Consider the following 28,000-nt stretch of genomic DNA (forward strand, 5'->3'; position numbering starts at 1 on the left):
CTTTCATTAGAAAAAGTATATTGAAAACTTAATTTCCTGGATGTTGTGCTTATCTTTATATTTATTATGTTTATATACTATTTAGAAAAATAATATTAATTTATGCTTTATTTATTAAAAAAAAAAACAAACCCTGACAGTAGGGGCCAAGAGAAGGAACCTCTCACACAAGAAATTCTGTTGATGTTATAAAGTCCACAGAAAGAACTGATAAATAGAATTATGTATAGAATATTTTACATACATACACACACACACACACACACACCTGTTTGTGTTTAGTGGTAGCTATCTCCAAGTTGGAGGAAGGAAAAAAGAAATTTACATAATAACTATTATATATTTAAAAGGAATAGCAAGCTATTTTCTGGTTCATGCACAATCATATTTTTTATTAGGCTATGTTAGGAAAAGGCTTGTTTTATCCCATAAATTAAAAATAAAATAAAATTTTAAAAATAAACTTCAGGCCCATTGTTGGCAACCATAAAATAAAAGGACACTGGTAACTAACTTTCTTCCCTCAGTTGATGGTGTGAACCACTTCCTTGCTAGTAACAGCAGTGGAAATGTTGTGACTTGGGCAATCTATTGAAACAGATATTTAATAGAGAAGCTACTAAACTTTTGATTTGCTCAAGAAGAATCAAGAACCTCAGAGTTGGCATAGGCAAGTGTCTTTTGAATCATTTCCCCCTATTCTCCCATCCCTACTCCTATTTGGATAGATCAGGTTAGGGTACAGATACAGCTTTGCTTTGACTGCATGTAAAAGGAGTACATAGACTTCAGGGTTAGTTTTCTCTACAGAATTGCTTTTTACTGAACAAAACTGTTGTATCCAAAATGTAATTATTGGGTGAGTATTTTCTGGGTACGTGTAATAACAATAATAGCAATAATAGTAGCAGTAGTACCAAATTAAATTTAGATTATGGTGTTTATATTTTTCCTTCCTGTTTTTTTTTCTTTAACAGAAATAAGAAATGGAAATTTGAAAGCCATTTTAGGGTTGTTTTTTAGTTTATCTCGATATAAGCAGCAGCAACATCATCAACAACAATACAACCAGTCTCTAGTGGAGATTCAACAACACACCAGTCACCCTTCACCACCAGCTGAAGTCAGCCAGTCCAAAACTCAGCAAGATATGCAGTCCAGGTAAGTTGGATGCTTGGGGAAAAGCTCTAGATGACTTTGGTTGGGGGTGGGGGGGATTGTGTATTTATCAAGCCAGTGTGATGGACTTTAAAGAGCCTAGTTTGATTTGTTTGTTGTGTGGCTCCTGGTTTGTAATCTTGTGTTTTTGTAATTTGTTTATTTAATCCATGGGTGGGTGTAAAACTATTTTGGACATGTGCTACAACTCTTCCTTTCTGGGATCTCCACCTCACCGCCCCCCCCCCCCAGTAATAATGTATGTTAAATGTATTTACTGCAAGTGACATGACAGAAATATACTTTATATACTCTTTTCATCCTTGAACTGTGTTGATGAATTTTAACTATCACATTTTCCTGCATTATGTACTTAGCTAATCTTTTTTGACTGTTTTAATTGGTGGGATGCTGATGTCATTAAAAAGACCTAGTCAGCAAAACCAATAATTGGCTGTTCTGTGTGTGTATGTGTTTTTAATTCCTGCCATGTAAGTGTTGTCTGGCTTTTAAATTGCTTTGTGCATGTAGACAGAGGCTAAGGTGTTTTCAGACAATGACTTCTTCATTCCCCTTTCCAATATGACCTTTTCCCCATTCAACACAAACTATAATTATGAAGCTTCCATCCTAGAAGCTGCCTATGACTTGCCTTGAAGATAGTTAACTCTGTCTCTCCTGGCCTGCCTTCCTTGAAGAATATCACCACTAACCACACAGACACAGGTGGGCTGACACACACACACACACACACACACACACACACACACACAGAGTAATCTTAAAGAGTAAGGCTGAAAATTTGAGAATTTTCATTTTGTTTTGGATGTTAAAAAGTAACTTACTGTTTGATCAAAGTGTTTATAAAATTCTCCCACTTTTTGTTGATATTTCTCTTTTCAATTATTAATCTGTTAGTGGTAGCAAAAATATTGCTTCAAATCTTATCCAATTTAGAGGCTCTTTCTGGCTGTTCCTCTATTTTGTATAAAAATACCAGTCCTTCTAATACATGGAATAATATTCAGATCTTCCTTACCAGAACATTCCCTTCCCCTCCATTATTGTTGGATTTGGAAATATTGAGGGTGTTCTGCCGAAAAATCATAAGTGACATGTTGAGTAATGTCCATCTTTCCTTCTAAATGTAATTGTGTGGGGGTGGGGGGAGTTTAAAAGCTTGTTTTAGATTATTGCAGTATCAAGCAAGAATTATGCTCATCAAATTAGTGATAATAAAATTTTCTGCTCTGTGAGTTCCTTGGACTTTCAAAAGAATAGAAGCAAAACCACTTGCCTGACAAAAAGAGTCATTCACATCTCTTTCCTTTTTTACGTTTTCCTGTTCCAAGTTACAATATAAAACTAAATATCACTGGTAATAAGATTTCCTAGAACTCTTTTTCAGCCATTCAAATGAACAGGAAGTTGACATGAGAGCTAAAAAGAATAGTTTTAATATATAAAAATAAAGGGATTAATTTTTCTGTAGAATGCAAATTGGTTGAAGTAATGGTGTAAGGGACTTGTTAACAACCTCTGTGCAAGCATTTGACAAATACTATTTGTTTCTTGAATAAATATCAATCAGAGTTTTGACTTTAAGTTTCCAGGATAGCAGTGGCCTATTTATTTGGGAAACGTTTAATTCTTCTTGATTTTAAAGGTATTTTCATATATACATATACATTATACATATGTATTCTATATAACATGCATATTATACATATGACATAATATATATTATATACATATATATACACACACACACACACATATCAGTTAGCCAATAAAGAATTATTAAGTCCATGTGTATTGGGCAGGCACTGTGCTTACCACTGAGATTATATAGAAAGGTGAAAGATAGGCCCAGCCCTCAAAGGAATTTACAGAATAATGAGCTAATATGAAAGCAATTATTCACAAAGAAACTACATATGGGATTAAGAGTGGTTGGGACTTCCTGTTCTGTTTGTTGCTATCAGAAGTAGATCCTATACCACAGCCTTCCTTGATTCCAAGGAACTCTTTGAATCCTCTGCACAACTTTCTTTGGGAACAGAGTAAATTTGCGTATTTTTGCAAGTGCATCACCCTTCATAGAATGTAAGCTCTTTGAGACAGGGTCTGTTTTATTTTTGTCTTTGTAGCTGCAGTACCTCAGTGCTGGTAGAAGCCAAAGAAGGTACTGAATAAATGTTTTTTGATTAACTGACTTCAGGAAACAAATGTAATAATCTGGTATCATTTTTGTCCTATACTCTTTCATTTCTCTTTTTCTCCTTAGATCCTTTAATTATGATAGCCATCTCTAGGGATGAGAGGGGATAGGGAAGGAAAGAAAAAAAAGGGGGAGGAAGAAATTTACTATATATATTCTATAAATTACAAACTAAAAAAAAATACTAGCCTAAGGTAGTCAACATTCTAAATCATTTCCCTAACTTTATGGACCCCAAGGACTGATTGACCATGCTGTTAGGAAGCCTAAATAGTTTATGTGGAAGCACATGGGTTTGAAATCACTTTTTGAAATAGGATGTTAGTTTCTGGCTCACAATGGTGGATAAGAGATTAGCAAACTGAGCTTGTAGCTGTGTTCCTAAACCCATCCAATGCTTCAGGTCCCTTTATTTCTCTCTTGAATATTCAACAAAGGTAGCCCCAGTGGCTTCAAAATATATTTTTTTCTTTACCTTTGGAAGGTTCTGGATTGTATGCAGTGGAATCTAAGTCATGAGCAAGAAATAATCTAGCATTTGTTTTTCCTGTTCTACTTGGATGTCCCTCCAAGGCTAAGAATGCTGTCTCTTCCCCTTTCTCTGAGAAACATTGACTGCTTTCAAGGCTTGGTTCATGTGGCACCTTCAGTGAAAAGTCTTTCTGCTTTTCTTTGTTTTCTTCCTCCACAGTTATTCATATATCAGATTAGCAACTGGGACTGCTTCTATAGGGCAGGTACTCCGCACAGTATGTAGAATATTAGGCCTGGAGTCAGGAAGATGCAACTAACTGAATCCAAATCAGGCTTCAGATACATATCAGTTGTGTGACCATGGGCAAGTCACTTAACCCTGTTGGCCTCAGTTTCCTCATCTGTAAAATAGACTGAAGAAGGAAATGGCAAAGCCCTCCTGTATCTTTTCCAAGAAAACCCAAATGGGGTCACAAAGAATTGAACACGACTGAAATGACTGAAAAACAATTAATTTTCTAGTGGCTAAGAGATAAAAATCCTGGTTTGTTTTGTTTGTTTTATTGATTTTTAGAGGTCATTTCATACAACGAGCTTAAATTACCTATTGGTCTTTTATTAGGGACTTAATAAAAAAGAATTGATGTGATGACATAGGAAAATAGGAAAATCCAATTTAAAAAAAAAGGGAAGGAAATAAGGGAGAAAGGATAGAAGAAAAGTGAAAGAAAATGTAAGAGGGTTGCCCTACATTGTATTCTGTGGCATAATAAAAGTTTCTACTTTTATAGAGTTTTCAATATGCTTAGTTTTTTAAAAATTCACCACATGGATTTCTTAAAAGCAAATTCTTTATTCTTTCTTAAAAGCAAATTCTTTATTGTTTTGTTTTTACTTTACTACATTAGCATTTTCAACATCATTTTCAAATATTTGCATTATTTTCAAATTATTTTTAAATGAGAAAACATTTAATATTTTAAAATTAAATATGCTTTATTTGGAAGAGGACTGAAGAGGAAACAGAAAGTGGAACCAGATGAATACTCTAAAAGGCAAAGATGAAACATTCTTCTTTTGTTTCCCAGCTCGCTCTCGCTCTCTCTCTCTCTCTCTCTCTCTCTCTCTCTCTCTCTCTCAGTATTTCTTGTTTTCTGTCTATCTGACTTTCTTGAGTGAGATTTTCTCCTGTCACTATCTCCGTTACTTTCTCTTTCTTATTCTCTCAGTATATATTTATTGACTATTAGATGCATAAACTAGTATGATCTGTCCATACCATGATTATAAACATACGTGAAAGTAGTGATCATAAAATTATAGATCTGGAACTGGAACAGATATCAAATGTCATCTAGTCCAGTTCCCTCATTTTATATATAAGTAGTCTGAGACCCAGAGAGTTTGGCCATATGATTAATTCTCATCCTCTATGACACATCCTATGAGTGTCCATACCTTTCCCATATATTTTGCCCATATAAGGAGTAAATCTTGTTCCCCTTAGCATAATGCTCCCATCAATTGAACCAATATGACCCTAAAAATATGTAAATATTTAATCTATCCTCATTTTAATGACTTCCAGAAAAAATAAGGAACTTTGCTCATTAACCTCGTCCATCATCTACCTTCTCTTTCTGCCTTCTATTAAGTTGTATGGAGTTTTAATTGAAAAATTTAGGACATTCGACTATGTCCTTTTTTGTGACCGCTAACAAAACATTTTTAAGTATTGTTCAACTATGTCCATGAAAATCCTCCCAAAAAATCCCCATGAGCAACCCTCCAAAGGAACACACATGTGCACATTGTACATATTCAGTTCTAATATCCTGTCCAGATTAAAGCCTGAATATATAAAACTAACAAAGTACAAAGCCATTCTGAATCTCTTTTGTATTTTTTTTCATTTTAAGCAAAATAAACATTTTCACATTTTATTTATAGTCTTAACCATTCTTTGAAAAAATAAGTGCTGATTTTATGGGTTTTCTTCATGTACAATGTTGATGCTTTTTGTAGTTTTCATCAACTAATATATGATGGTGAAATTTGGCCTTTTTTCCCCACTTTGTTCCATTTCCACTTGTTGTCTCACTTGTCCTCTCTGGTTTAGAATAAAGCTGAAAAAAAGAGACAATGCCCTCATAGAATTCATTTTTCTTTTTTGGTGGGACAATGAGGGCTAAGTGACTTGCCCAGGGTCACACAACTAGTAAGTATCAAGTGTCTGAGGCCACATTTGAACTCAGGTCCTCCTGAATCCAGGGCCTGTGCTTTATTCACTGTGCCACCTAGCTGCCCCTAGAATTCACATTTTCCTGAGCCATAAAACATGTGAACACAAGAGGAAATGCTCGATACTTTGAGGAAGGATAGAACGCTACCAGCTGGGGGTGGATTACAGTCAGGAAACTTCACATGGGAGGTGACACATGAGTTTTGATGTGGAGGTACGCTGATGAGGGCATGACATTCCAGGCATTTGTGGATGTCCTGTGCAAAGGCAGGGACATGGAGGGTGGCATGTTGAATCTCAGCAACAGGTAGCCTGTCTTAGGGGAAAGGAAAGGGTAGTAGATTTAAGGACAAAAGACCTAGGTTGAAATCCTAGCACTGCCCCTTACTACTTACGTGACCTCAGACAGGTTCCATAACCTTTCAGGGCCTCAGTTTTCCCACCCATAAGAAGAGGTCCCTATTATCTCTAACTCTTTGATCCTAAGTGAGCCAGGCTGGCTGGAAAGTGGATTGCTTTAAGGGAAAAAATTAAGTTTGGAAAGGTCAACTGGTACCACATTACAAGGGACTTTCAGTTCCAGGCTCGTCATTTTTATCCTAGAAGAAATGAAGGGCCACTGAAACTTTTTGAACTGGGGAGTGAGTTGTGGTCAGACCTTTGTTATAAAAGAAGAATACAAAAAGAAATAATAAAATTCCTTTTCTGTAAAAGGCAAGAGATTTAATTTTGATGCTCATATGTCCTACTTTCATGGAAAAAAAAAACGACTCATATAAACATCTAGTAAGATATAGCTGTTTGAGATTACTTTCGCCATGTTTATTTTTTATAGCCAAAGGCGTAGATGGATGAAAATGCTGATTAATAGAGTTGTTGTTGATCAGATGAATCACCACATAAAGTTTACTATATTTTTTCCAGTGTAGCTTTAGAAAATTATGATCCAATTAAAACAAGTAGAGGGGAAATATTTTTGTCTCTGTACGCTAGAGTGCTAATTCTTGTACACATAAAATACAGATTCAGTAACTGGCTAAGGAACAAAAAGACAAGTTGGATTTCAGGAAAAAATGTGGGGCTTTCCATTCAGACTGCTACTGCAACACCTGAATGCCTCTTTCTTCCTTCTGCTATACAGTAGGTCAGGGTTCTTAATCTTTTTTTGTGTTATAGATGCCATTGGCGAAATAACCAATTATATTGAAATAGTTATGAAAATATTTAAAATAGATAAAAGTTAATGTATGCCTGGTTAAGAAACACTGAGGAGGGTGAAATTAACTTACTTCAACAAGAATATTGAAAGCAAATTTCTGTTTTAGTTGTTTCCTTGCCAAATACTCATTATATAAGGTTCAAGAATGTAAAAGGAAGAAAATGTAAATGATTAGTGATGAGTGGACAAGAAAGAACAAAAAGGCATGTGATGGAGGTCATGAAGAGAGAGAGGGAGATTGATTGATTGAGGTTCTTGGATTCAGTAGTGATAGAAATATATATTCCATGGAGCTATGGGGCACTGGATCTCTCTGGGAAGTCTTCTGGAGAATTTGAATGAAGGAATTTCCTCCTCCAGGAGTACTTTGTATCAATGAATTAGCAGGTTCAATCTTTCTTTCTTTCTTTCTTTAATTTTTTGTGGGGCAATGAGGGTTAAGTGACTTGCCTAGGGTCACACAGCTAATGTCGGGTGTCTGAGGCCAGATTTGAACTCAGGTTCTTCTGAATCCAGGGCTAGTGCTTTATCCACTGCACCACCTAACTGCCCAGGTTCAATTCTTATTAAAGAAATTCTCCCAAATGGTAAAGATGGAATTTATGAATCTGAGTGAGTGTAAATCTGGTGAGTTTGTATTGAGAAATTTCAAAGCAAGATTTTCTAGTTTGAAATCTATTGGAATGAAAGTGATTCTACCACAGAGACTTATTAGATTTGTGTCTCCAGGCAAGTCACACAGTTTCCTCATCTCTAAAATGAAAACGATGGACTCTATGGCCTCTAGTCAACAAATATCTATTGTGTCTGCTGTATTTCATTCATCGTGTTAAGTGCTGGCAAAGTGAAGGTAGATAGAAATCTCTCAGAGGGCTCTCAGTTGAATGGGGAGACAACATGCAAACAAGTGGGTTCTCTTCCAGCTCAACATTTATGGTCTGACAATCTATGAATATATATTTAAAGGAAAAATGTATCATATTTTACTGCCTATTGTGGAATAATGAATCTTTTTTTCCCCCAGTAAAGTCAGGTAGATCTAAAAATAGTCATAGCTTCCAAAGAGGGAAAGTTTGTCTTAAGCTTATTCATTCCTGTTTGTTTCAGCAGGAAGGCAGAGTAATAAATTATATGAAAATTTTTATACTGGAGGCAATTAAATACAGAGTGGATAAGATGATTGAATTTGAAGAATTTGGATAAGTTGAGGCACCAAGGATCATAAGAGGAAAAAGTAAGTTCAGTATAAATGAGAAGAGAATGGTAGGTCACTCTATGGTCAGGGAATCAAATTTTTATTCTCTTTTTTTTTTCTTTTCTTTTCTCTTTTTTTTTTTTTGGTGGGGCAACAAGGGTTAAGTGCCTTGCCCAGGGTCACACAGCTAGTTAGTGTCATGTGTCTGTAGTCGGATTTGAACTCAGGTACTCCTGAATCCAGGGTCAATGCTTTATCCACTGCACCCACCTAACTGCCCCACAAATCACATTTCAAAGTCATTATTTTGTAGGTGATTCAGTTCCAAGAGTATCAGTATACAGTGTGACTGTGTTGCTGTGTGATTGGTCTGGTAGAGAATGGAGTTCTTAGAGTAAAAGAGGCTGAGGAATTTTACAGTCATTTTATTAGAGTGGTTATCATGAATATTGACTGTTTTAGTCCCTTAAAATAACATGAGATGCTGATGAAGAGTAAGACAGAAAACCAATGACTAATGTCTTTGAAAAGGTTGGGGTAATGATGTGGAGCTTGACAGATAGGAGTAACAAAGACAGTGAGAAACCAATATCAGTAGTAAATGAGGAAGACTTGAATTTAGGCCCTGTCTCTAAAATACTGGGTTTGTGACCCTGGGCAAATAACATAATCTCTCAGTACCCCAGGAAACTCTCTATGGACTGTTTTAGGTAGTACCAAGTATCTCCCCACCCTGCCCATCCTCCACTGCTAAAAGTCTAGCTTGGAGAATGGCTTAGCTTAAAAAGGCCAGAGTCTCCCACTGCATCTGGGATCATCGCTAGTCATCTTGACCTGTACCTTGACACTGGACTCTGATGACTTTGGAGGAGAACATGAGGCTGGGGCAGCTAGGTGGTGCAGTGCATAAAGCACAGTCCCTGGATTCAAGAGGACCTGAGTTCAAATCCAGCCTCAGACACTTGACACTTACTAGCTGTGTGACTCTGGGCAAATCACTTAATCCTCATTGCCCTGTCAAAAAAAAATTTTTTAAATTAAAAAAAAAAGACAAGGAGAGTGAAGCTGATGACTTCATATAGCTCTACCTTACTTCAATCCAATTCACTGTAAGACATCATCCCCTTCCCATGTCATTGGTGCTCTTCAAGAAAGAAGAAACACCCCCACCTGCCTCCTGAGTCCCCAGTTCCAGTAAAATGACAGGTCTATTAAAAAACAACCATCAAAAAAACAAACAAACAAACAAACAACAACAACAACAAAAAAAAAAAAACCACCAAACCATCAACAACCAAAAATACCAAGGAGGGCAGCTAGGTGGTGCAGTGGATAAAGCACAGGCCCTGCATTCAGGAGGACCTGATTTCAATATGGCCTCAGACACTTACTAGCTGTGTGACCCTGGGCAAGTCACTTAACCCTCATTGCCCTGGAAAAACAACAACAACAACAACAACTTGCCCAGGGTCACACAACTAGTAAGTGCCTTAACATTGTTCGCAATGGAATTTTATACCCTATAATATAAAATCACCTATATTTCAGGGTCAAGGTCTGAGAAGTATGTGAAGGTAAAAAACACTGTGGTGCAAGTAACAGATAGTAGCTATGGAAGTAGGAAGACGTGCCCTGCATTTCCCAAGTTTCCTTTAACCTTGAGTTCTTCCAATGAATGTGTGAGTTTGCTATTGTAATATCTTTGACAGGCATTTCCCCACCTCCTTTCTGCTTTGAGGTTTCACCCAACAGTACAGCACACTGGTGGCATGATTTATATCTGTCAGTAGAGATCTGGGACAACAAAGGTTACGATATATTTTTATATACATGTTTCACTAATGGAATAAGTTATCACGGTAATGTGTCTAAACTTGCTGTCGTGATGATCCTTCAGCCACCCAGCTTCTAAGAAGAAACACATGTGCATTCAAGCTAAGAATCCATCTCGTGGATGGCATAGGCAGTAACTGCCTTTTTGTGACTTGTCAGCAGAATTCCACTGGAGGGAGAAGGTATTTCATCCCACATCACGATGATGAGCCCAGTGGGAGTCCCAGATGGACTTGATTAATGCATTCTTTTCAAGAAGCACCTGGGATTTTTGAAGGGCACAAAGTTCAAGACTAAGCTGACGTGGTCCAAGACTTTGCACTATATCCCATTGTCTTTCCTTTTAGAACTATAAGTGACTACTAAGGCATGGACATTTCCAAAATTTACATTTGCACATGACTGAAGCCAAGGGAAAAATATTGGGAAAGCCATAAGCAAACACTTCTGATTAGGACGTAATTGAATCCCTACGCTTTCTTCACAGAAAAACGGAGATGCCCCCATTGGAAGTAGATGATCATTCTCTTGCTTGGCAATGAGGGCAGGGAACAGAGATCATCCAGTTCATAAAGCCATATATTTTTCAGTGCATCCTATTTATTTAGGTTATATATATACAGTCATGTTGAACATATTTCCACATTAGTCATGTTGTGAATGAAGAATCAGAACAAAAGGGAAAACCCTCAAAAAAGAAAAGAAAAGTGAAAATAGTATGGTTCAGTCTGCATTCAGAATCCACAGTTCTTTTTGTGAATGTGGAAAGTATTTTCCATCATGAGTTCTCTGGAATCATCTTGGATCATTGTATTGCTGAGAAGAGTCAAGTCTATCACAGCTGATCATCACACAATATTGTTGATTCTGTATCCAATGTTCTCTTTGTTCTGCTCATTTCACTCAGCACCACCATCATGCTTAGTTAGAGCAGGCAGGAGTGAAGCAGAAATTTCCTAATATCTCTAGTATTATTATTCTTATTTGAAAATAAAATATCTGATTTACAATTTTAGGAATTATTTCCACTTATGGTTACCTTCCAGTTGATCAGTTGACTAGGTTTTACCTTTGGCTTTTAAGGCATTTCTTGGAAATGATTACAAATCGATAGAATTTATTTCACCATTTTTGCATTTCTCTATTGTTATTTTTACTTGTATTCATTGACTATTAAATACTCTGTAAAAATAACCTTATAGAGCTAGATCTGTAGATCCCTTTTTCCATATCTTGTGTATATGTAGAAGGCATTCTGTAGTTCATACTTAAGAACTGTCTGTTGATTTTAGTTCCTTGAAAGAACAGGAGGAAATTGCTTTGATATCTTTAAGGAATAAGTTTTATTATTTCTTTTACTTTTGCCATAAGGATCCTGGCTTTGCTATGTGCTAATTTAGCTTTGGAAAGTCACCTCAGCTCTTGGACCTCACTTTCTTCATTTTTAAGATGAAGAAGATATACCTGCTTGATGCTCAGTGAGATCCCTCCCAGCCCAAATTCATATAATCTTGTACTCTAATCAATCGGAATACTTTTTCAAAGAGATGATGCTGTATTTGATGATTCTGTAAGGAACTATATACCCCATTTCCCACCTAAGTTCTCGAGGCATGTTTCATATCTAGTACACCTGAAGGGTTTTCTTCCTTCCAAATGAGTTCTTTTCAGCACCCAGTGCAGTGCTTAACATATAATCAGTGCTTAATCCATACTTGCTGATTAATTTCTCAGAAACTGAAGGAGAAAGACATATAGTAACCAAGGTTTGTAGTAGATCAAAAACAAATTGTATTAAAATTTTGTATTGTATTTTATTTACTGCAATTTTAATTTTTTTTGCATTTGTATTGTATTTCAAAATGGAGTTTGGAGTGAATTACTCTGGATATTCTGAAAGAGTTCATGATACTGAACAGAGTAGAGGAGAAGTGTGTGTGTGTGTGTGTGTGTGTGTGTGTGTGTCTGTGTATGTGTGTCTGTGTATACACTCAACACTCATACAGATCACCACCTTACATTTACTTGCCATCCTATACAGCTCTTGTCCATGTTTTACTCTCATTTTTTCATAGACATTACTATTCACATATTGAAGTAATGCATTCATATATATGTGTGTGTATGTGTGTGTGTGTGTGTGTATGGATGTGCATGTATGTGTGGAGCAGTTGTATTTTGGTGGAGCAATGAGGATTAAGTGACTTGCCCAGGGTCACACAGCTAGTAAGTGTCAAGTGTCTGAGGCTGGATTTGAACTCAGGTCCTCCTGAATCCAGGGCCAATGCTCTATCTACTGCATCACATAGTTGCCCCCACATTCTTATATCTTAAAGGCACCTGTATATCACTTGGACTGCTTATCTGTCTTGATATCCATAGAAAGTATTTATTGTACAGTCATACATGTCTCTTTTATATGACTTAATCTACTCACCAAGGAGCTCCAAAGAGTGCAAAATCCACCATGATATGAGGGACACTAGCAGAAAAATAAGTGAATTCTTTCATTGTGTGGGAAATTAAACTGGATGATCTTTAAGGCCCTTCCCTACCTCAAGACTGTGATTTACAGCCTTTCATAACATAGCCCCTTCTACCTTTGTACTCTTTTTACACCTTACTCTGTGCCACATACTATTCAATATAGTGACATTGGCCTCTTTGAAAAAAAAAATTCCATTTCTTGTCTCTAGCTGTCCACCATGCTTGAAATGCTCTCCTTCTGATTTTGGCTTACAGGGTTATGTGGCTTCGTTTGAATTCTAACTAAAACCTTATCTTCTAGTGGACTAGAGGAAGGTGTTCTCAAACCCTTCTTGAAATACCTGGGGTTGACCCTCCCCATTCCCCCCCCCTTTTTTTTGCCGGGCAATGAGGGTTAAGTGACTTGCCCAAAGTCACACAACTAATGTCAAGTGTCTGAGGCCAGACTTGAACTCAGGTCCTCCTGAATGCAGGGCTGGTGCTTTATCCACTCTAAACCCTTCTTAATGCTAGTTCTCTCTCCCCTCTTTTCATTATTTCCTATGTATCCTGTATATAGCCTGTTTGTACATGTCTATTTACTTGTATCTGATTAGATTATGAGTTCCTGGAAGAAAGGGATTGTCATTTTTTTTAAAGGGATTGTCTTTTGATTCTCTTTTATCCCCAGTATTTAGCACGGTGCCTGTCACATAGTAGGTGTTTAATAAATGTGCATTGATTGATTATTTATAACATGTAATTTCAGACATCAGAACAAACTATGACAAACCTGGCAAATGATGTAAATGTAGTTAACACAAATTAAGAGATGATATATAGAGTAGATGCTTTCTGTAAACCTCTTCAACCCCAAATATTAAAAGAAATGAGTAATGCCCAGAGGTACATCAGCTGTGCTTGATATTAAAAGTTAAGAAGACAGAATCTTTAAACACCTCCAAGGCAAAGACTTTACAAATAAAGACACAAGAATGTGAATAATTTGAGCTCTCATTCACTGCTCCTTCCTTAGCCACCTCCAAGGGCTACCTAAGTGAGCTAAAGCAAACCTGCAGGTTTGTGTCTGGGAATCTGACTGTAGGTGTCCAATATGCTAAGTAGGTATACATGCAATCTAATGTATGTATAATCTATGCTTCCTGCCTTAATTAAGGGAAAGGTGCCTGCTGATCCTACCAATCTACATATAGAGAGGGAGGAAAGGGGATGGAAAAATCTGGTGAGCTAAAAAATATAGACCACATAGACTTGTGTTAGCAGAGTCAAAGACAGAAGGTGAGCAATTGGATACTCTTACTAGAGTACTGGAAACCCCATTAGAACCACTCTTCTCCTTTCAGAGGTTACTCAAGGCAAAGACCCTACCATGTGATGTTCACATCACTTTCGTGTCTCATCCTCCTCCTCTGCCCCCCTGCTCAGACATCTTTTCTCCAGAGAATACGTGCCCAGATTCTTCAATAGATCCCCTTAAGACAAAGGAAGTGGAAAGAAGCAGAGAGTTTATGATGTTCACTTTAATGGAATTTGTTCTTAATTTTTCATCAGTTTCTATCGTCACACCCAGAAAAAGGCAATTATTGTGTAACTATGAATTTTAAGAATGTTGATCCAGAATTATAGGAGATCCAGCTGTGGCTCAGCAGGCAGGGAGGTGGCCCCAAAAGCTAGGAAGACTAGGGTTCAGGTCTTACCTCTGAGACACACTGTGTCTTTGGATAAGTATCTTAAACTCTCGGTGTTTGAAGCAACTCTATAAGACTATAAATGGTAGAAAAGCTGCCAGCTCAATGGGTAGAGTAAATTTTCTTAGCTGAGAGTCCATATCCCAACAAGATCTCCCTCTCCCTCTCCATTTTTACCCCTATATCTCCATCTCTCCCACTCTTTCTTCCCCCATCTTTCCCTCTCCCTCTCTGTCATTGTCTCTTCCCCTCCTCTCTCCTTCATTCCTTCCTCTTTCTCTTTCTTTCCTGTCCAATAGGTCAGGAGTATTGATGAAGCTGAATTTATATATTCAGTTTGCTTTCTCTATTTTCCAAGGATTCAATCAACACCCTATCACTTGATTTTTTTAATGTAAGATTAGAAAATAGAGAAATGTAACAGAGGTTAAATGATTTCACCAAGGGCACCTGGTAACAAAGTTGGAATTTAAGCTACCAGCTAACAAATTGCTTAAGTGCTCATTAACCCAGTGCACTCCAGGTTCTCTATAAAGGATAAGGAGAAGAGGAAGAAGAGGAAGGTAAAGGAAAGGAAAAAGTGAAGGAAGAAAGAAAAGGAAGAAAGAAGAGGAAATTTTGAGGATTCTGAACTTCGTGATTTGTTAACATCTGGAAGCAGGAGTAAGCTTACATAGAGTTGGCCAGTGGTTTGGGGCTCTGGCAGTTGTTTGCTATATAAATTGGTAAAATGTGATCTAGTGCTACCTGGGGGGTATGAAATGGAAGTAATTGGTGAGCTGATGAAACCTGTGTGTCAACCATGCAATTTTTTTTTTCCTCTTCTTGTTAATTTGAAGTTTTCTGTAGTGGAAAATATACCATGCTGATCTTTGTGGTACAAAGAAACTGGCATAGCAATATCACTTTCATGCCAAGAATGTGTGATTTGAGAGTTTCTATAAGGCTTTCAGGCAATCACCATCTCTCCTTTTCTTTTGGCATAGTAGTTTGTCCTTAAGGAATTAAAAACACTAGGAAGGATCTATGCTTAGTTTACAGAAGTTTATTGCAAGCACCATCCATATTATGGGTGCTTAGTCAATGTATATGGATCCATGTTGCAATTGCAGCCCTGCTTGGATATCTCTCTACAGCGAACACTTCCATTTTGGTTCCCTCAGGCTACAACTACCCTGGTATTTAGTTATACTTTGGGGTACTCACTTCTAAAACTAGAGTTTAAGAGCCCCCCACCAATAAGTTTACCATTAAACAGTCAGATGATATGATCTGCTTAAAGCAAAGGAATTTTTTGAAGCAGAATAACAAGCAAAACAGCAATATGATAGCTCCCCTGGAAAACTTGGGAACACTCTTGCACAGATATACAGGGATTAAGTGGGGTTTGCACATAGTATTGAGAAATGAAGAGACATAGGAAGTACACATGGCCAAGTCAACTCACACCTTGAGCTCTGTTAGTCCCCTCATCTCTCCTTGTGACATCATGCTGTTCTTCATGGAGTTGGCTGTATTTCCTGTGTGAGTTACTCTATAGTGCTCCCTGGGCCTGTTCCTGAGTGGGGTACAGGTATCCAACATATGGTTTTCATTCTTGTAATCAGCCAAAATCCTGGTTAGGAGCATCACATTATCCTCTCAGGTAGAACAAGAGCACATTCCCTAAATCCAGTAAGATCCTTTGCTTTGGGGCCTACTTGGCAGTTTGGACAAAGGTTTAAAGTAGGAAATGACATTTAAGAACAGGGAACAGCACATTTACTCATGCATTAAGGGGTTAGTGCAAAGGCTAGAAGGTTAGGTAGAAGAAAATTTTGGAGGGCCTTGAATGCTAGGGTAAGGAGTTTGTATTTCATTTGGTTGAGGTAGCACTGCCAATTTTAGAGCCAAAGTAATATGATAAGACCTATGCATCAGGAAGCTTATTCTAGTAGAAATCTTCAGATTTCACTGACTAGAGAGAGGAAGTGAGGGTAGAGAGACTAGCTGGAAGAGTATCATAAGAAAGAGTCAAGGCAGAAAATGGCAAGTACATGAATTAGGTTTGAGTTGGTGCAAATGGAAAAAAACCAACAGAAACAACAGACATTATAAAGGTAGAATCACCAGAATTAATAAACTAATTGATAATGGAAGTTGAAGTTTAAAGGAATTTTAAAGGTGACAGAACTGAGAAAATCAATAGAAATCATTGTTCAGTTGTTCCTGTGGTATCCAACTCTTTGTGACCCCGTTTGGGCTTTTCTTGGCAGAGATACTAGAGTGATTTGCCATTTCTTTCTCCATCATATGTACAGATGGGGAAACTGAGGCAAAAAGGGTTAAGTGACTTGCCTAGGATCACACAGCTAGTGTCTGAGGCCAGATTTGAACTCCGGTTTTCTTGATTCCAAGCCCAGCTCTCTGTCAACTGTGTCATCTAGTTGCCCTCAAAAGAAATAAAGAATTAAGGGTGAAAAATCAGTTTATTTATAATGATTACATTATTTTGGCATTTTTAGTTTAAAGTGCCAATCACACATTTGAATGTATATATCTATTAAGCAGTTAAAAATGTAAGACTAAATCTGAGAGAAGAGATGGAGACTAGAGAGAGATTTAGAAATTTAACCTGAGGATAATAATTGAAGTTGTGAGAGGGAATAGAAGGATTATAAAATAATGTAGAGGAAGAATTGAAAAAAGGAACAAGTATAAAGTTGCAGGAAATGCCTACATTGGAGTAAAGGAGAAAGAAGCAGAGCCAGTGATGGAGAAAGAGAAGGAGCAATTAGAATTAAAAGATGTCTATAATCAATTACAATTTAACTTAATTGTAATTGAAGTTAATTATAATTAGTGTTCTCCAAATTATTCATACTGAAGACTTTTAAGTATTCTTTGAGTCCTCATTATCTTGTTAATTATATTTGATCTCTTATCAGTTTCTCTACATTGCTCCTTTTCAATTTTTTCTTACCTTTCCATTCTCATTGCCGCCATCCTAAACTAGACATTTCTTACCTCCCATCTAACTAGTATAGCAGCTCCCTTATTTCTCTCCATTCTTTCTCTCTCTCCTTTCCAACCCATTCTTCCAAATGCTTCAGAATAAACAATCCTGGACAAATCACAACCCCACCATCAGTATGTTTCACTGGCTCCCAGTTACAGAAAAACATCCTAACTCCTTACTCTGTAGTTCAAGTCTTCCCACAGTATGATTCCAACATATTTTCTTGCCTTACCTCCCACTACTCCCAATAAGTACTCAGTTCTTCTTAGGAACTTATTTACTCACTAGTTTTAAAATAAATGTCCCACTTTCCAATCTCTACAGCTTTGTTCAAGTTTTCCTTTTCCCAGCAATTCAAGCCAGCCTTGCCTTGATGTACCACCTCCTCCTCCTCCTCCTCTTTCCCTCCCCTTCCCCCCCCCCTTGGCTTTTTCTTCTGTAGCATCACAGACCTATAGGTAGTGATCTGTTTTAATTCTCTTGTATTACAGATGAGGAAATGGAGGTACAGGGAATTTAGGTGATATATCCAGGGTTATAGAAGTAACAAATTTCAGAGATGGAATGTGAACCTAAATATCCTGACTTTCAGTGCCAATGTGTGAGCTGCAAATGATGTCAACTTTATGAGGGATTTTTGAGTCTATTTTTCTCTATTTTTTATGTACGTATATATATATATATATATATATATGAATATGTAAATAAAATTTTTAGTTGATATGAGACAAATGGAAACATTTCATTCCCCAAAGGATGCTACTGAAGTTGCCTGTCTCATTCCTGAGAAAGACAGTGACAGGGAATCTACTTCAATGGTTCCTCATCCCTTTTGATCAAGTATTCTTAGCCCTAACCAGGTAGTTTGAACCTCTCCTCGTCACAGAGAATGCCATTGGGATAGGGTGGTTATGTAGTGGGGGTAAATAAAGCTTTGATCAGTTTGAAAGAATTGTAGATTTTGCTTATGAAAAAATGGCTTGATGGTATTAACTGTACTGGATGAGTACCATAGCTATGTCTGGAGTGACCATTCCCTACTGTTGCATGAGACATGCCCTGCCATGACGACATTCTCTATCAGTGGTTCTCAAAGTGAAGTCCAGGCACCATTAGGGGTCCATGAGACCTTTTCAGAAAATCCAAAAGGCCAAAAAAATTTTCATAATATCAGTTGTTTTAATTTCTAATGTGGCAAAAACATATATATGTATTTACATCATATATGTATCACATATGATATATGTATCATATATTTATTTATGTAAGTATATAGGAATGTATGTATTTATATATTTATATAAATATATGTGTGTGTATATATATATATATATATATATACACACACACACATATATTTTACTTAAACAAAATATCTTTGGGGTATATTCAATAGTTTTTAAGAGTTTAAGTGTCCTGAGACCAAAAATTTTTGAGAGCTACTGGTCTACTACACCATGATGCCTATATTTGCATGTCCATAGTTCTGGTCTTTCAGAATAACTACCACCATATACAGTCCTTTTCTTATCTAATCATCCCATGTTGTATGCAAACAACTGTCTTGTCTGTCTTTCTGTCCTTCATAAATCTACCTGTCTGTGTGCAGAGGGAAATAACAGAAACACTTGCACTGACTTTCAGAAAATCAAGCTCCAATTTTGAATGTGGAGGTTGTATAACACTGACAGTCTCATCTGGAAATGGCTGCCCAAATGGCACAGTTGAAGCCCTCCCCCCAAATTTGGTCATTGGTATCACCCTACTGCCTTGTAAGAATAAATTTCTCTCACATTTGAGAAGGTGATGTAGCACAGTGGGAAGTACATTGGCTTTTGAGTCAGAGGATCTGGGTTTAAATCCTGCTTCTGATATTTACTGCTTATATGACCTTGTTTTTGTTTGTTCTTAATTCTTGAAGTACATTCTTGAAAGCACCAGGGTGATGTCTTGCACTGAATTGGATTTCATTGAGAGCGGGGCTCTGTAAAGTCACCAACCTCACTCTCTCCTCCAGAGCTACCTAGGTCCAGTGGCAAGATTATACAAGATTATATAACTGGAGATTGCCCAGATTGTTTAAAGCAATTGAGATTAAGTGACTTGCCCAGGGTCACACAGCTAGTCAGTGATGGAGGTAACATTTGAACTCAGGTCCTCCCAACTTCCAGGTCAGTGCTGTATCCACTGTGCCACCTACTTGCCCCTTATGTGACTTTAGCCTTCCTGGGATAAACTTTTCTCATCTTTAAAATGAGAGAGACAACCATGATATCCTCTAAGGTCCCTTTGGCTCTATCTCTATGATCCTATAATAATGATTCTACCCTGAACAAGAGCTTTATTCAAATAGATTTAAACTGATTACTGAGAAATATCACAAAATACTGGCCCATATTAACTTGTATGACCATAGGCAAAACATTTAATCTCTCAATATCCTACTCAAATTTGTTAGATTATTAATTTAAGACTAGTTACTGATCTGCATGAGTAAAAGGAGTTTCTACTCTGGGAGTCCCTTTATGGATTAAATGATAGGTCTAAAGCCTTCCCTCCTTTACATACATTCATATAGCTCATGATTTAGAAATATAGATGCAGTGTAATGTATATGTAACATGATATACACATATGTGGCAAAAAGTGTTAAATAATAGTTGATTCTGAAGTTTTGCATGAATATCCGATTTTTTAAAACTGTGACTACTCCTTCCAGATGTTAATAGTATCTATAGTAAAATCTGAGTCCGCCAGTTTACCAGGCTAAATCTAAAAGTTGTAGAACATTTTAGCATGTTTTACTTATTTTAAAAATAGATCACCCTCTGAGAAAATAGCCATATTTTTCCGATGTGAAGATCAACATTTTTATATGGAGAAATCAAGCAGTACTGTTACATAATCTCACAGTGTATTCATTACCTAAGATCATAATGTATGCCTTGCATTAATTCATCATTTTCCAATTAATTTGTTTTCATACATGTTCAGATTGCATTTCATGAACTCATAGTTTTCTTGTAAGTTTGTGCTTTCTCTGCATCTTCCAAGAATCTCTTTAATTCAATTTCTCTGTTTCTCCTCACACAGTCTGGCAGCCAGATATGCAGCTCAGTCTAATCACAGTGGGATTGCAACCAGTCAGAAAAAGGCTTCTAGGTCAGTTAATATCTCTAATTTATTGCTTGTTAGTGATACTCAAGTAAATTCCCCCTTGGTCTTTTTTTTTTGATCACCCTAAATTTCAAGAAATGTGTCTCAATGTTGGGATTGGGGCAGAGAGGGACATTTTATGATATCTCATGGCCGAGCCCTGTGCCAGACAGGCCTTGGTGACCCACAGTTTTGTAGAGGACAACTAAACACCTTTGGGATCCTCCTAACATTTATTTTGATGCTAAAATGAAACCTGACCTCTCATATGGAACCAGATCAGGTGAGCAATGTGAGTTGGAGGGTGTGAGAGAGCATCTTCTGCGGATGACTGCAGCATTCAGGAAATAATCCCAGATCATTTGCGAACACTTCTCAAGATGGACCAAGGGCCACATTTAACCCAAGTGTCAGAACAGAGAAAGGCTGCAGAGCTCTTTACAAAGGTCTCCTTGTGAAGTCAGCCTGTGATCTTCTCTTTGGAAAGTAAATATTTACTGACACGAAGACATTGAGTCAGCTGGATTTTCTTCCTCTGCCTAGGGTGTGCATTTTAAAGTTGGTTTACTGTTGCACGTCATGAAAACTTAGTTTATTATGTATTATTAAAGGTGAAATAGCCTAGAATATAATGAATAAATACTCTGCAGAGTGGAGATGTGTTTTGAATATACTATACTGATGAATGCATAATAATTGACTTGGGACAGGTGAGGAAGGTAAGCATGCTTCACACCCGTGATCATTACATTAGTCTATATTTTGTTCACTGTGGGACCTCCTCAGTGCTATTTTACCAAATTAATGATCTTATGTCTTAATAATATTAACTTAAGTTCACTGCTTCTGAGGCACAGAACGGAGGTAGGTATTTTCCCCTTAATTTCTCTAATTTATTGCTGTCTCTTTAGTTGGTTAAAATGGTTTTTTTGTTTTGTTTTGTTTTGTGGAGGACAATGAGAAAAAAATTTCAACGAAAAATTTAGAGCAAAAGAAATTATTTGAAAAATGTGAGGAACAGTGTGATATGTCATGCATAATCTGTTCCTTCCTTCAGTTTCTGAGATCACTGTCTGCAAAATATATTATGCATTACATTATATACATAAATAATAATATAATATTAATATCAAATAATGCAAATGATCTCATTGGAATAATTGTAAATTCCAGGTGTTGATCTACTGCCCTGCAAGCTACACTTGATCATTCACCTGACAGTGATAACTGCAAGGATTTGAAAATGTCTGGAACTGGGGCAGCTAGGTGGATAGAGCACCGACCCTGGAGTCAGGAGTACCTGAGTTCAAATCTGACCTCAGACACTTAACAATTACTAGCTGTGTGACCCTGGGCAAGTTACTTAACCCCAATTGCCTCACTAAAAGAAGAAAATGTCTGGAACTTTCTATATACCATGAACTCTGACTGGCAGTCAGTAAATAAGCTGTTTATTTTTATAAACATTGAAATGTCATTCCAGAAAACAACAAAATTTCTATTCCCCCAAGCCAAACAAAATTATAAATACATTGAAAAAAATTTAAAGGATTATAAACAAATAGCTACTTACTTTTTTACGTGTTCATTTCACTCTGTAATACAGTGTTCAGCTGCTTGGGGGGTAAACAGTTTCAATGTGTTGAGAAATTCTGTGATTTTTGTGGATTGAAAATGGTGGAATGATGTTATCAAAGTGAATTGAGATGAGTATTTTAATAGCTGCATCTTTCAGAGAGTTCATATATTCAATCCTAATGTTGAAAATGCAAGGATATTTTGTGGAAATGCATTCATGATATAGAACTATCAAAAAAAAGAGTAATGTGTTCCATTTATAGCTTATTGATTTTTATGATTTGCTTTCCTCAAACAGTATGACCTAATAGCTCTACCCAGAAACCTTCAGATGGTGGCAGCATATAATAGGAAATCTATTGAATAGCCAGTTGTAACATATTTTCTTACAAGGTCTCAGGGTATCAAAACTAGTCATGGGTTTTAATAGGCTGCAGTTTTGTTTTGTTTTTCCTTACTAGAAATATACATTTATTTACTAAAATGCACACATTGATGGTAAAAAAATTAACATACTCCCTGTCCTTTGTTAGGAAATAGTGAGTGCTTATATTCTAAAAAGGAAACTACCTAAAATAGGGATATGATATTAGGTCATAACATCCTTATGTTCTTCATTTAATTACATTACATCCAATGGTAGGGGGCAAATATTAGGATTTTTTTTAACATCCAAGATTTTTGTGGTTGTGGTTATATATTATAGTAGTTATAATATTGATATTTATCAATCAAAAAAATTTACAATGGACAAAAAGTTATTAATTCAAAGACTTTTCAAATGATTTGCATATTTAAACCATATGATTAAAACCCACCAATTTCACACTTAGCGAACAATAATACATGCATGTGTATAATATTGTTCATTTGTCCTAAAGAAAGTATGATTGCCAAATTATGATAATGAGTTATGCTAAATATTTAATGGCAACAAATAAAGACCAAATGGCAAAAGTTTGGAAGCATGAGGTTTTATAGACTCTTTCTGATATCCCTGTGGGAACCTCAGGAACCTTGACCCAAAGGTTGAGATCCATTTTGTTACAGTGATGACAACTGAAATGTACTTTTTATAATATACAAAGATAATTTGTTAATTGTACTGACTTTACAAGATTCACACAACATGAATTTTGAGTTGTTTTCATAGGGATGTCAATGGATTTGAGCTCAGGCATGCTTACTTTCCTTGTACAATTTGTGGCCAATACAACACACTTGTGAGCTGGATAACTATAGTAGCAGCATAGTTTTCTCTCTCTCTCTCTCTCTCTCTCTCTCTCTCACACACACACACACACACACACACACACACACACACACACACACACACACACACACACAATTCTTCTATGAAAAGCTTACTATCCAATGGAAATTAAACATGTGCTCATGACCTCAGAGCCATTTTCTAAATAATTAACTTATCTGGTCTGATCTCTTAATTACTATTTATCATGAACAACTTGTTTTTAAAATACATTTTAGCATTTATAGTCATGCTAACTTAGGTTATTTCTGTAAAACATCCTTCCTTATAATGTTGGTCAAGTTATTGAAGAAAGCAGTATTACAATTGGTTGTTGAGCATTATAGGAAAGAACCCATGAACTCCATTGATTTCCTCTTTTCCACTGATTTTAGCTTAAAAATTACATTTCTACTTGCATTTGCATTGAACTACTTTTTCTTTTTAATTTATTTATTCATTCATTCATTAATTAATTCATTTATTTTATTTTGGTGAGGCAATTGGGGTTAAGTGACTTGCCCAGGGTCACACAGCTAGTAAGCGTCAAATGTCTGAGACCGGATTTGAACTCAGGTCCTCCTGAATCCAGGGCCAGTGCTCTATCCACTGTGCCACCTAGCTGCACCAGAACTACCTTTTCTTTGGATAATTTATTGGGAAGTGAAACTACGATAGTCTTGAAGAGGGAGGCATTTAACATTTTTTAAAAAATGCAACTCGTCTTTTGGACTTAAGAGTTCTTTGTACCTGTTAGGTCTACCAAAATAGAGTTCAGGGCAGCTTATGCCATAGCTGTTCAATCATTCCTTATCCTGATTAGAACATCCTGTTCCTCCTGTCTTTTCTAGATGCACAATAACATATTTGTATTATGCTATTCTAGGCTCCCAGGGCCCTCGAGGGTGCCAACTGCAGGCAGCAGCAGCAAAGTCCAAGGAGCTTCTAATTTAAATCGGAGAAGTCAGAGCTTTAACAGCATTGACAAAAACAAGCCTCCACATTATGCAAATGGAAATGACAAAGGTAAGTGTCTCACTGTTAAATCATTATGGAGATAGCCTGGCATAACCACCTTTCTGCCTCCATTTAATAACATGTTACTAAGCTGTTGAAGCTGGGACATGAACTTTGGAATTTCCCAGAGGATATTTGACCTCTTTACCTGGAATCCTAGCTTTCCTTTTTCTTTTCTCTCTTGTGGGACAAGCACTTTTTTTTTGGGGGGGGGTGAGGCAATTGGTGTTAAGTGACTTGCCCAGGGTCACACAGCTAGTAAGTGTCAAGTGTCTGAGGTCGGATTTGAACTCAGGTCCTCCTGAATCCAGGGCTAGTGCACTATCCACTGGCCACCTGGCTGCCCCTGACAAGTACATTGTTAAAATGATGTTGTTCCTGCTCTCATTTCCTTATAATTTTAAGCTATTCAATTTCCAACCTTATTATCAGAAATACCTCTAGATAAAAACAGCAATCTCTCCGTCACTTCATGTAAAAGTCAAAATTTTGTTCATATTTCTGGGTGTTGGTCGGGAAACTAGTATCTACACAATTCTTACTGGAATCCTTGACTTTATCTGGTTCTGCAGACATGTCAGGAATGTTCTCCAACCAGAGATTAAACAACTGAAAATGAGTTGAGAATTTGTCTCTTTAAACATTTACACTTAGAGATATATAAGCAAATACATATGTGGTATCACAATTTTTATTTTGTTCTGGAACAGGAATCCTTAACCTTTTGGTTGTTGTTGTTGGTCATCGACCCCTTTAGTAGTCTGGGGAAGCCTATGAACAATGTTTGAAAATGTATGAATTGGGGCAGCTAGGTGGCACAGTGGATAGAGCTCCGGCCCTGGATTCAGGAGGACCTGAGTTCAAATCTGGCCTCAGACTCTTGGCACTTACTAGCTGTGTGACCCTAGGCAAGTCACTTAACCCCAATTGCCTCACCAAAAAAAAAAAAATGTATAAAGCACATGAGGTTACAAAGGAAACTAGTTATATTGAAGGTTTTAGACCTTCCTTTAAAAGGATTTATGGGGGCAGCTAGGTGGTACAGTGGATAAAGCACCAGTCCTGGATTCGGGAGGACCTGAGTTCAAATCCAGCCTCAGACACTTGAAACTTACTAGCTGTGTGACCCTGGGCAAGTCACTTAACTCTCGTTGCCCTACTCAAAACAAAAAAAAAAACCCTAAAAACTAAAAAAATATGAATTTGCATGTGGGTGTGGGATGGGACAGTTTAGTGACTAGTGAGGGAATTTTGTGGTATTTTCAAAACTTTAAAAACTGAGAAGACCTTAAGTAAATTGTTGGTGTCTGTATGATGCCCCCTTCGGAGGTGGAAAACTAAGAAACTGGCCTGAACTGATAGGATAGTGAGTCAATTTCACAATCACACTTTTCAGGTTCAATTTCAATCAAAACCACCCCACTGTCATATTTCTCCTTAGAAGTCTTCAGACCTGTTCAGATAGTTGATATGATTTAGGTCAGGTTTTCCTTTACTCTGACTCCTGTGTTGTGGCTGATTAGCTAACAGAGAACTCCACTTCCTGCCTGAGTGGGCATTCTGTTATCACAGATTCTTCTCTGTAAAAGTTGTCTTACTAGTTTAAAGAAAACAACCACTTTTTTTTTTATAGGATCAAAGAATCTAGACCCGGAAGTGTTCTTAGACATTATTTAGTGCCACCCCTTCATTTTACAGATGAGAAATCTGAAGACTAGAAAAGTGAGCTGTCTTGCCCAAATTCATATAACTAGCAGAGCAGTGTTTGAACGTAGACTTTGTGTTACCCCAAGATTAATGGAAGGAGTATGAGATAAAGCTGGAATGAAATAACAGAAGGCCTTGTAGGCCAGGATAAGGCATATATAGTTTATTTACTAGGCAATGAAGAGTCAAAGATAATTTTTGAGTAGGAGTATGATCGGATCATATAGGTACCTAGGTGAGATTATTCAGTGTTTTTTTAGGGCAGAGGTGTCAAATTCCTGCTGATGAGACTTAATAGACCCTCAAAATTCTCAGTAGCAGTTTGTGAAATGTTTAAGAAAATAAATAGAAATATAAAACCACATAGATAATTAACCACATGGGTTTCTAATTGAGTTTGATACCACTCATAGGTGGCACTTAGGTGGCACATTGGAGAAAGTGACAGGGCTGGAGTAAGGAAGACTTATCTTCCTGAGTTCAAATATGGCCTGAGACACTTATTAGCTGTTATGACCCTGGGCAAGTCACTTAACCCAGCTTGCCTCAGTTTCCTCATCTGTAAAATGAGTTGGAGAAGGAGATAGCAAACCACTCCAGTATCTTTACCAAGAAAACCCCAAATAGGATCCCAGAGAGTCAGACACAACTGAAAAGTAACCTAACAACAACAGCAACAACAACACTGATATAGGTAACAAGTTAAAAAGAAAATACTCATCTTGCTTTGATGTTTCTTTGGTACTTGAGAGAAAAGACCATATTTGGACCCTTCTCAGAGCCTCAAAGACAGAGAGTGAGTTTAGTTTCAAAACCCAACCCAAGTTTTGTTCCTTGAAAGTTATGTATGGTACAGAGGATTGGAATACTGAAATATGATTAGTCGATTTTGGTGCAATCTGATTGGTCAATACTGCATGTAAATAGGGGATGGAATACTGAAATGTTATTGGTTAAAATTAGGTAGCAACATATCCAGAAGATTCTTAACTCTGAGTACTCAACCAGTGAGGAAAAGAGGGAGAGAACATTTGTGTGCCAGGAGTTAAGTATAAATAGCGGTGTTAAATCCCACTTCAGTGAACTCTCCACCACATTCAGGAGAGTGCTCACCATCATGATGTATTAAAGAAGCCTTCAATCACACTCTGCTGTACCACACTCTGTTGCTGAGTTGCAACACTTTATTTGAGCTGTAACACTTATTTGTTAGCTGCATTTCCAACAGCACTCTTAAAGGCATATATGACAAGTAATAGCCTTGGAAATCAAAAGAGAGGAAAACTACAATTATAGAAAAAGAGCATTGGGCTAGGAGTCAAGATGATCTATGTTCCAATCCTTCTTCTTCCTAGCTATGTGACCCTGACCAAGTCTATATGAATATCAATAGTACTACCTCACAGCACTACTGTGAGGATCTGATGGGAGAAAAGTACCATTTTCATAACAGCTCTTAAAGTACTATCATCTGTCTATCATCCCTCCCTATCCCTATCCATCTCTCTATCTCTCTGTATGTATGTATATATGTATGCATATATCAGTTCTCATAATAATAATTATTCTTTTCACACGTCATTCATTATTTTGTTCCAAGGTAAATTTAGGGCCCTCTAACTATTGATGATTTTGTTGCCCATTCACATGGATTCCTGGTGATGATTATGGCATATGTCAATTTCCATAATTTTGATCTATTAGTCAAAATGTGTTTAAGATAGAAATAAAAGAAATCTCTTTTTGTGATATATTCTTGGAGGCCTCAATCAGAT

At 36.9% G+C, this 28,000-nt stretch overlaps 1 protein-coding gene across 1 annotated transcript in view; it reads left to right on the plus strand.

Moving 5' to 3' along the window:
- The window catches only part of NAV3 (neuron navigator 3), a 1,098,011-nt gene that overhangs the window by 816,947 nt on the left and 253,064 nt on the right, over positions 1-28,000 (plus strand). Inside the window, 3 exon segments of the mRNA XM_043966554.1 lie at positions 978-1,161; positions 20,609-20,677; positions 24,388-24,527. Of these exon segments, the coding sequence (XP_043822489.1) occupies positions 978-1,161; positions 20,609-20,677; positions 24,388-24,527 (393 nt within the window).

The sequence above is a fragment of the Dromiciops gliroides genome, chromosome 5 (genome assembly GCF_019393635.1).
Source record: "Dromiciops gliroides isolate mDroGli1 chromosome 5, mDroGli1.pri, whole genome shotgun sequence".
In the NCBI taxonomy this organism is placed as follows: Eukaryota; Metazoa; Chordata; class Mammalia; order Microbiotheria; family Microbiotheriidae; genus Dromiciops; species Dromiciops gliroides.